We start from the raw sequence: 10,840 nt of genomic DNA on the forward strand, positions 1-10,840 counted from the left end.
TCATTTTAGGGAGTTGTGAAGAGAGAAAATAGAGTCGAATATTCTTGGACGCATATTCTTAGGATATTACATCGAAAAAAAAGGATGGAGATGTTTTGCCCTACCCGTAAAAAATATGTTTTGAAAAGATGGGTATTGTAGTTTCTGTTTCATGTGCACTAAAAGGAAGGAAGACTAGTGTGATTATAATAATATCAAGCATATAAGCAAAGGACTTTACCTACCGCATTCCGAAGCGATAGCGGTATATTTAACAAAGAGTGAAACTAAGAGAATTCATTGGAGGATGGGATTATGATCATTGTTTGAGATTTTAACTATTGTTCTTTTTGACATAGTAAAATTTTCTCGTTGGTCGATTTCCTAAGAACATAAACATCATTGTCAATTTTTTTTTAAGTCTTAGGTCGACCTATATTGTTATTGGGTCATAACATATTAGTTTTAGAGTCAATTTACCTTTGCACGTAATATCATTTACGGAAGTAAATGTACCTTTGTGATATTGAAATCGTGCTTATGACATGCTCAACTTCAAAAAGTTGCATTTAGCTCACTTTGATTTTATAGTAATGTTATCAAAGAAAATAGTACGACACTGCGCCAATTATTGGGTTCTAAAAGTCAAGATAATAGTTTGCAATATCAACTTCGGTACAAATCTTATTTTAATAGTTATCTGGTACAAACTTCAAACATACACGAGAACAACAAACCTCAAAGTTGGTTAGTGAGAAATTCATGGACGAGAAGTCATATACACCACCAAAGTTGCAAGCCAATGAAGAATAGTTTCAAGGAGATCAGGATACAGAAAAGAAGAGGACATGAAATGAATGTACTATAGAAAGCAGAATACAAGATTTTTTATTATAGGTTAGTCTTTTTACCTTTGACTCTAAATAAATTTAATGGAGTTCTGAAACACTCAAACAAAAGGGTGCACTAGAGTGCAAATGCCTCTACTCATTTGCAGTTCAATACATTATTGGCCGAACCTGTGCATCAAAAAGGCCAATTTCATCATAACAAGAAGTTGAAGAGCTATTTTCCTCTAAAACAATGACCATCTTTTCTTGTATAACTTAGCTCCAAGGACACACTCACGCGAACTCTTTGAGCAGCTATCTGATATAGTAAATTGATTTTTAGTTTTCACAGAGCTTGCATCTCGAGGTTGGTTTGTTCGGAGCTACTTGGTACAGATTCACGGTTGTCAATAGCAGAATTCATCTCCTGGACAGGGGGAGGATTGACTATTGTCATTGGCATAGCAGCATTATCTGACAGACGGCTTTTCATTTCCCTATGCTCCTGGCACAAGGCACACCAGTGCAAGCAGCAATGCACCATGCAAGGATCACACGGAGAATTCTGCATCATTTAGAAAGTTGCAATATTAACAAATAAACGTGAAGTTATACCTGGTTGTTCCTGCCTAGCTTATGTGCACCTCGATTAATCTAGGGTACCAGCTAAATGCTAACGGCTACCTCCCACCAGTACAGATTCCGAGTACCTCTATCCAACAAGGTTTAGACAAATGGGAAAAATCACCGAGCGTTTTTTGCCCCTGCCGTGATTTGAAACCTAGTCTACCATGGTTCATTCCAGTTTCCTTAATCGCTAGGTTACACACTTCTTAGGGTGCTGAAGTCTCACTATCATCTTCCAGCAGTTAATTTGGGACAAATAGAGATAAGACTGCATTGTACAGTAAAAGCATGCTGTTGATATTCCCCCATCTTACATTATCCATGCTCCAGATGTAAACGGCGTGCGAGTGGGGGTTGGGGATGTTGATATTCCTACATCGGATGGGGATGGAGCCATTGGTCTCCTTATATGGTTTTGGGCAATCCTCACCTCTTGAGCTAACTTTTCGGGTTGAGTTAGGCCCAAGATCCATTTCTTTAACACATGCCAAAATTCAGCTAATTCAATAAACAGTATACTCCAAAGCTTTCTCGCGACTGGTGTTTAAGATGATCACTGTCTTCTAGATGAAGCGAATTCTAGGCTAACAACTTTTTAACTGTCAAAATTTGCAGGACTTTCAAGAACACAGTGAGTAAAATTGATCAAGGACATAGGATTTGATCCTAATTAAAATTACGCATAAGTTTCACATATAAACACAAACGAAATGAAGTTACCTTGAGATGATACTTCTTCTGCAGTGACTGCCGGAAAAGGCCAGTATATATTCCACACATCCACCAACCAAATAACAAGCCTTCACCAATGAGGAACGATGTACTTGGATCAATACCATGAAATGCTGCTGTTGCAGCTGCACAAGCAATGCCACCCTCAACAAAAATGGCATGACAAACACAAGGGGTAGACCAAGGAGTATCTTCTCTCAGGCTCTCGACATTACGCCCAAACAAGATGCACGGGCAGAAAAATCCCGTCCAGCCTATAAAGGTAAGATAAATTCAGTGTGTTAAAAGAAGCAAGAGCTGCACGCAGACTGGCATAAAGTGTGTAATCCTCAGTCAAGACTATGATAAAAACTTTTTTTTTTACTGAGATGGAATGATCTCAGAAATAGAACCAGAGTAATAATAACCTAATAGTGTTAGACATTGGTTTTTTACAAATTAAATAAGGACGAATTATTCGTTGATTATCAATATACTTGATGTATAGAGAGCTTATTCTTCAAACTGCAACGAAAGACTGATCTATTTCCCCTCCTAACTTTCAAAATGATGACCAAGACTATAAGGAACAAATCAAAGATCAAGAGGTCTAAATGGAAATAGAGAGACTAAAGCTTTCAGTTTCTCTGATAAAGCTATACGATACTATTCTCATGTTTCAAGTGCTTAGTGCCACAACAGGATATGGGTTAATGAGAATATGAAAATGATAATGAGCAGTATTAACTTAATTTAGACAAGAGGACCTCAATCCCTTTTAGATAATGTATATAAATGACTACTTAATTAGCTTATCCAGAGTGATATAAGTCCTCCCAAAATGATAGTGTGAGTAGCGTGAGCTTCTTTCACATATATTTTTTTCAAAAAGAAATTGAAATGAGGAAATGAAACAATTTTGTCAAGTTTTTGGTGAAATAGCTGCAATGAAAGTTCTCTTTTTCAAACACACTGTTACCAGATAGAGAAACACAAGGATCAAACCAAAGTGGAGCAAGGAAAAATCAGGAGACGAGCAGCCCATACATAACAATGTCTTTTGCCAACTGTTTAGACAGTGCAGTGAGGAACATATGAAAGTGATTACAAGCTATATTTACATAACATAAGGAAGAACTCTTACAACTATCTTTGTCCTCCGCACATCCAAAAATCCCACTTGTCCAAGGCTCATCTGCAGGAGGCTCAAAACTTTCAGGTAAAACTTGTCCACATTCATTGCACTTGTGAACGACTAGCTGTTCAATGAGACATGAAAATTGTAATAGAAGGAAAGATAGAGAAGAACCAAACCCTAGTACAAAAGCAACACCAATCAAGAACATAGTAATATCTGGCAGATATATTGGAATTCAAATTACATGCTTATCGACAAATTCAATTATGTATGCAGCTATACGCTAGGCCAATTAAAATACAAGATGGGATAACGCTCGACCTAGGTGATGAAAAACCTGCTTTCCCCATTTTGGTCATTGTTTTAGTCTGCATCTTCAGTAAAGCCAGTGAAGGATTAACAAAAATACCGCTAATTTTTCTAGAGTAGCCTTAGCTTGGAGTTCAGCAACTGCCAATGGGAAGAAGAAATTAAAATATTCTGATGACGATGCTGATCTTAATACTGGAGATGGACTACTAATTTACTGCAACAGGTTTTAAGTTTACTTTTCATTATCCTTTCATACTGTAATGTTGTACTGTAATAGCTTGAGTACTGTCAATAGTATCTTGTTAGATTGAGATTATTGACATATCTCTCAGTTATTGAAGTATAAGTAATTGTTGGTAATTTGCAACAAGGCTACTACACAACAATAGAGATCACTAAACTTGCAGAATAAGGATTTTGGTATGCGGTAAGAATCCTGCTTTGAGAACTACAGTCTACTGTTTTACCAAACCGATCCAAAACTAGTTCATGACATATATGCATCAGTCTTGAATTTCCGTAGCTAGATTTCAATAAAAAGGGGGATTCAAATTACGATTGTCATCATCAATGTTCCTAGGACCCTCTTACGTTCGGCATTAAGGTCCTAAAAAGGCAGGCCTCTTAAAATTCTGACACCTTTTCCCTAGCGCCCTATCCATCTTATGGACATCTGTACTCGTAACCAAGTTAAACTATACTATCTTGCCCACGCAAGCTAAACTTTGGGGGTTCAGAGTTTTGATGGCTTCTGAAGAAATCTAATTATTATAAACTTTTTATAACGGTGGTGATGTTTAGGCCAGCTTGTGTACACCTTGACTATTCCATCGGGTATCTGCTACCTTCCCACCAGCAAAAGTATTGGCCGAACTACTGGATCTTATGATCAATATATATTAGGAGATGTACAGAGTTTCTGTCTAGCAAAGAAATCAAGAAGCAAATATCTGTACACTTTTCACAGTGTAATCCAAATTACCACAAATCACATCAATCAAAGATGAATCCAGGATTTAAACTTTATGGGTTCAACCTTTAGGTTCTTAGCATTGAAACTATAGTATTTTTAAAGTTATAGATTCATATCTATTATTTGTAATAATTTTAGTCAATATTTACACATAAATTTATGCTCCGTGTCGAAAGTTATGGGTTCATTTGAACCCGTTCCTATAATGCTACATCCGCCAATGACGTCAATCACCACACAGTGGCGGAGCCACATTGAACCAAGGGGCGCCGGAAAATTACACTATATCGCTAGATAGATTTTTTTATTTTATGTAGATTTACTGTACATTGATTCCCCTTGACTTTTCGTTGTATCTAATTATTTATATTTTGACATCCCTTGGTGAAAATTCTGGATCCGCCACTGATCCCACAAAGTCATTTGTAAAGGCCTATACATCATTACCCCTAGAAGATTAATTGACTTGAACATTTAGAGACAGATCTAGTACAACTATTAAGCAATGCACTCACTACAAAGTTCAAATCCTGAATTCGCCTCTACGACAACAAAATTAGTATTATTATTGAAGAATTAAAACAGATCAGAGAGAGAGACCTGAGGGACATGAATGGGTTGATTGAGTTCCCCAGGCTTAATATCTTCTTCAAGAGGTGCTTGATCTTTTGTTAACTTTACATACCTTGACTCAATTCCTCCTTCCGCCATATTATTGATCTCCTTAATACAAATAAATTAACAAAATATATATATAGATAGAGAAGTCAACTTAAATTTGTAGAGAAAATCGAGGTTTCCTCGTACCTTGTAATAGACCGGAAACTCAAATGAGGAAAAATGTAACTGCTAATGAGTAAGTAACAAACAAGTAGAAAGAGTGAAAGGGATTTTGGATTAAGTATATTTTTTGTAGTTAGTAGTTACACAAAGAGAAAGAGATCCTCGGCGTTTATTACAACGCGGAAATAGCAGATTGTGTTCCGAGAGTTGCGGGGTTTTACCTTTTTGTTTAGTTAAGTCATACTTCGTACGGCTTCCACGCCAAGCTTAGTGATCTATTCTTTTTTATTAAAAACATTATTTTTAGGCAATACCAATTTGGCCAAGCTTTATTTTGTCAAAAATAGTTTTTTTTTCTGTCAAAATTATTTTTTTAAAGTTAAGGTGTTTGGTCAAGTTTTTAGAAAAAAAAATAATTGCTCTTGAGTAGAAGCATAATCAGTTTTTAAGTAAAAAAATGTAGCTGATTCTTAAAGGCATTTTAAAAAAAAAATACTTTTGTAAAAAATACACTTAGAAGCACTTATTAAAAGCTTGACCAAATACTAATTACTATTAAAAAGTAATTTTTAAATTAATTATTCAAATACAAACTGCTTCTCACCAAAAATACTTTTTTGAAAAGCACTTTTAAAAAAATACTTTTTTAAAATAAGTTGATTTTAGAAACTTGGTCAAACATGCTATTAAATATAACTATTACTCCCTAAATCCCTCGGTCCCAATTTATGTATCACATTTTTAATTTTGGTCAAGAATGATATATTTTTATATTTAAAAAATAATTTCATTTTAAACTTTTCATTATATCATTAATGAGATACTTTTACAATCACACAAATGTTTATGATTTATTTTAGACCATAAATTTTAAAAATATTTCTTTCTCTCTTAAATTTCGCATGCAGTCAAATAAGATCACATAAAATGTGTAAATGAGGGGTTAATCATCATGCTTAACTTGTGTGTTTGCACCAATATCTATATGCAATATTTGCTTACGACTCGATTAATTTACCTATTAATCTACAATTCAAGATAAAACATTTTACTCTATTCTAGAGCAGATAAACTCATATTGGATGTTGTAGCGAATATCTGAAAATAGGGTTTCACGTTGTTACTTTACGAGCCAAACATTCCATCATTCCCTTGAAATTACCTCTTTTTCTTTTCTTTTCATTTTCCTATTGGAATGGTTTTAGTAATCTATGAAATTTTTTATAAAAAAACAATTTATTTTAACGGAATTATATTTCAACAAAGGATTCGTTGCTTTAAAATGATGGTAACAAAATTGATTTGCATCATTTTCGGGAACAAGTGATATATTTTTTTTCAAGCCTTGACTTTTTATTTATATTGCTGGTTTCAATAAACAAATTTTGTTTTCAGTCTTTAATATGCAAGAGTCAACAAATATTATCTCATGCATTATTTTTCTGAATTCATTCAACCTAGAAATTTTCACATCATCTGATTAGAAACTTACTTTAATCGCACTTCAAGTATAATTTCCTTAACTCATAATAACATCAGATATATATTTTTTGTACATAGTACTAAGATTTGCAATTTCCTAAAGACCTGAGAAAAAAAGAAGAAAAAACAACAATAAAAGAATCAGCTTGAGCTCGATTCACTCGATTGCATAGAAGAAACAGCAGATCAGGAAAGCTGCAGATTTACTAAATATGTTTATTTTCTTTTGTTACTTCCTATTGGTACTATTCACGATACATTGATACTGTATACTCTTGTTTATGCTAATTTTTATTAACCACCACTTTCTACTGTTATTAATCATTTCGTCTGATAATAAGTTGTAGAAGTATCAGCTATCTCGTAATCAACCAAATTGACTAGCTTCAATGTTTTTATATGCATGAGTTCGGGCGATCGGCCTCGATTTTCCTAAAATTTTGCGGGCCCATAAAAAACGAATGAATAATAATCATCATTTCGTCATGTCCGTTCCTTATTTTTTGGTATTTTAGGGCTGTAAAGCAGAAATTCAGGACGATTATCAAATTTTCGTGTGCAACAGTTCACGCCATCTGTATGAATTCGGGTAACTAACCCCGAATCTCCTAAAATTTTGCGAGCCCCATAAAAAATGATCTAATGAACAATACTCATCGCTTCGCTATGACCGTTTCTCATTTTTTGGCATTTAGGGCCAAAGACAGGAATTCAGGACGATTCCCAAATTTTTGTGTGCGTCCACGCTATCTGTATGAATTCAAGCAACCGGTCCTGAATCTCCTAAAATTTTGCGGGCCCATAAAAAATGACCTAATGAACAATAGTCATCGCTTCTCCATGACCGTTTCTCGTTTTTGGCGTTTTAGGGCCATAAAATAGGAATTCAGAACGATTCCCAGATTTTCGCGTGTTATAGTCCATGCCATATGTATGAATTCAGGTGACTCGTCCCGAATCTCCTAAAATTTTGCGAGCCCATAAAAATCGACCTAATGAACAATAATCATCGCTCCGCCATGACTGTTCCTCATTTTTGGCGTTTTAGGGCCATAAAACAGGAATTCAAGATGATTCCCCGATTTTCGTGTGCTATAATCCATGCCATTCGCATGAATTCGGACGACCGGCCCCGAATCTCCTAAAATTTTGAGGGTCCATAAAAGATGACATACTGAACAAAATTCATTACTTCTCCATGACCATTCCTCGTTTTTTGGCGTTTTAAGGCCATAAAACATGAATTCAGGAACGATTCCTAGATTTTCGTGTGCTATAGTCCACGTCATATGCATGAATTTGGGTGAACGACCTCTAATCTCCTAAAATTTTGCGGGCCCATCAAAAAATGACCTAATGAACATCATTGTTGCGCCATGACCGTTCCTTATTTTTTGGTGTTTTAAGGACATAAAATAAGAATTCAAGATGATTCCTAGATTTTTGTGTGCTATAGTCCATGCCATTTGTATAAATTCGGCGATTGGCCCCGAGTCTCCTAAAATTTTGCGTGCCGATAAAAAATGACCTAATGAACAATAGTCATCGCTTCGCCATGACCGTTCCTAGTCTTTTGGCGTTTTAGGGTCATAAAATAGAAATTTAGGACGATTCCCAAATTTTTGTATGCTACAGTCCCTCTATCTGCATGATTCGGGAGACCGGCCTCGAATCTCCTAAAATTTTATGGGCCCATAGAAAATGACCAATGAACACTAGTCATCGCTTCGTCATGGCCGTTTCTCATTTTTTTAGTGTTTTATGTCCATAAAATAGGAATTCAGAACAATTCAAAATTTTCATTGCTATAATCTACGCCATCTGCATGAATTCGGGTGAATAGCGCCGAATCTCCAAAATTTTCCCATCAAAAACTATCTAACGAAAATAGTCATCGCTTCGCCATTACCGTTCCTCATTTTTTAGCGTTTTACGGCAATAAAACAGGAGTTCAGAACAATTTCATGATTTTCGTGTGCTATAATCCACGCCATCTGCATGAATTCGTCGGCCCCGAATGTCCTAAAATTTTACGGGCCCATCAAGAATGGACTAATGAACAATAGTCATCGCTTCGCGAAGACCGTTCCTCATTTTTTAACGTTTTAAGGCCATAAAACAAGAGTTAGGACGATTCTATAATTTTCATGTACTATAGTCCATGACATATGCATGAATTTAGGTGACCGACCCTAAATCTCCTAAAATTTTGTGGGCCCATAAAAGTGACCTAATAAATACTACCTTCGTTCCAGTTTATGTGAACCTATTTCCTTTTTAGCCCGTTCCAAAAATAATGACTCCTTTCTAAATTTGGAAATAATTTTGCTTAAACTTACAATTCTACCCTTAATGAGAAGCTTTTATAACCACACAAATACTCTCGGCCTCTTTTTGAATTGTTTAGGACTACAAATTCTAAAAGTCTTTTTTTTTCTCTTAAACTCTGTACCCAATCAAACAGATTCACATAAATTGGAACGGAGGGAGTAATAGTTATCTCTTCGCAATGACCATTCCTTATTTTTTGGCGTTTTAGGACAATAAAATAAGAATTCAGGACGATTCCCAGATTTTCGTGGGGTAAAGTCCACGGAATCTGCATGAATTCAGGCGTTCGGCCCCGAATCTTCTAAATTATACGGGCCTATAAAAATTGACCTAATGAACAATAGGCATCGCTTCACCATGACCGTTACTCATTTCTTTTGGAATTTTAGGGTAATAAAACAGGAATTCAAGACGATTTTCAGATTTTCGAGTGCTATAAGTCCACGCTATCTGTATGAATTTGGGCGACCGACCCCCGAATCATATAAAATTTTGCGAGCCCATAAAAAATGACCTAATGAACAATAGTCATCGCTCGCTATGACCATTCCTCGTTTTTAGTGTTTTAGGGCCATAAACAAGAATTCAGGAGGATTCTAAATTTTCATGTGCTATAGTCCACACCATCTAACGGACCTCGAATCTCCTAAAGTTTTGCGGTCCCATAAAAAATGAACAATAGTCATCAGTTTTCCATGACCATTCCTTATTTTGTTTTGCATTTTAGGGTCATAAAACAAGAGTTCAAGAAGATTCCCTGATTTTTGTATGCAATAGTCTATGCCATCTGCATGAATTCGGGTAACCGACCCTGAATCTCTTAAAACTTTGTGAGCCCATCAAATACGACCTAATGAGTAATAGTCATTGCTTCGGCATGACCGTTTCTTATTTTTTGGCGTTTTAGGGCCATAAAACAAGAATTTAGGATGATTCCAAGATCACGTGTGCTATAATCCACATCATCCGAATGAATTCGGGCGACCAACATCGAATCTCCTAAAATTTTGTGGCCCCATAAGAAATGACCTAATGAACAATAGCCATTGCTTTTCCATGACCGTTCCTTGCTTTTTAGCGTTTTAGGGCCATAAAATAGGAATTCAGGACGATTCCAAATTTTCTTGTGCTATAGTCCACGCCATCTCTATAAATTCAAGAAACCGGCCCCGAATCTCCTAAAATATTATGGGCCCATAAAAAATAAATAATAGTCATCGCTTTGGCATAGCCGTTCCTTATTTTTTGGTATTTCAGGTCCATAAAATAGGAATTCAAGACGATTCCTAGATTTTCGTGTACTATAGTCCACGCCATTTGCATGAATTCAGTCGACTGGCCCTGTATCTCCTAAGGCTTTGCGGGACCATCAAATACGACGTAATAAGTAATATTCATCACTTCACCATGACTGTTTCTCATTTTTTGGTGTTTTAGGGCCATAAAACAGGAATTAAGGACGATTCCAAGATTCGAGTGTGCTATAATCCACGCCTTCTGAATGAATTCAGACGATGAACCCCGAATCTCCTAAAAATTTTCGGGCCCATAAAAAATGACCTAATAAATAATGGTCATCGCTTCGCCATGACCGTTCCTCTTTTTTGGTGTTTTTAGGCCATAAAACATGAATCGGGACGATTCCTAGATTCTTGTGTGTTATAGTACACGCCA

At 35.8% G+C, this 10,840-nt stretch overlaps 1 protein-coding gene across 2 annotated transcripts; it reads right to left on the reverse strand.

Moving 5' to 3' along the window:
- Nucleotides 1–823: 823 nt before the first annotated feature.
- On the reverse strand, nt 824–5,555 carry LOC107823989 (cell number regulator 6). 2 transcript variants are annotated; one of them, XM_016650704.2, is made up of 5 exons: nt 5,378–5,555; nt 5,171–5,290; nt 3,292–3,406; nt 2,157–2,422; nt 824–1,374 (listed from the first exon to the last, which is right to left on the reverse strand). In XM_016650704.2, exons 2-5 carry the CDS (start codon nt 5,279–5,281, stop codon nt 1,156–1,158), a joined length of 711 nt encoding a protein of 236 aa, XP_016506190.1. In that variant the 5' UTR covers nt 5,282–5,290; nt 5,378–5,555; the 3' UTR covers nt 824–1,155. The 2 variants fall into 2 exon arrangements, with proteins under 2 accessions (XP_016506190.1, XP_016506189.1); XM_016650703.2 differs by having other exon boundaries at nt 5,171–5,293.
- Between the last annotated feature and the right edge of the window lie 5,285 nt (nt 5,556–10,840).

The sequence above is a fragment of the Nicotiana tabacum genome, chromosome 13, assembly GCF_000715075.1.
Source record: "Nicotiana tabacum cultivar K326 chromosome 13, ASM71507v2, whole genome shotgun sequence".
Taxonomy (NCBI): domain Eukaryota; kingdom Viridiplantae; phylum Streptophyta; class Magnoliopsida; order Solanales; family Solanaceae; genus Nicotiana; species Nicotiana tabacum.

Coding starts and splice junctions, on each gene's coding strand:
- LOC107823989 (XM_016650704.2), bottom strand. CDS start 5,281: ATGGCGGAAGGAGGAATTGAGTCAAGGTATGTAAAGTTAACAAAAGAT. Junction 3,407..5,170: donor AACCCATTCATGTCCCTCAG/GTCTCTCTCTCT, acceptor CTCATTGAACAG/CTAGTCGTTCACAAGTGCAA. Junction 2,423..3,291: donor TGCGGAGGACAAAGATAGTT/GTAAGAGTTCTT, acceptor TTACCTTTATAG/GCTGGACGGGATTTTTCTGC.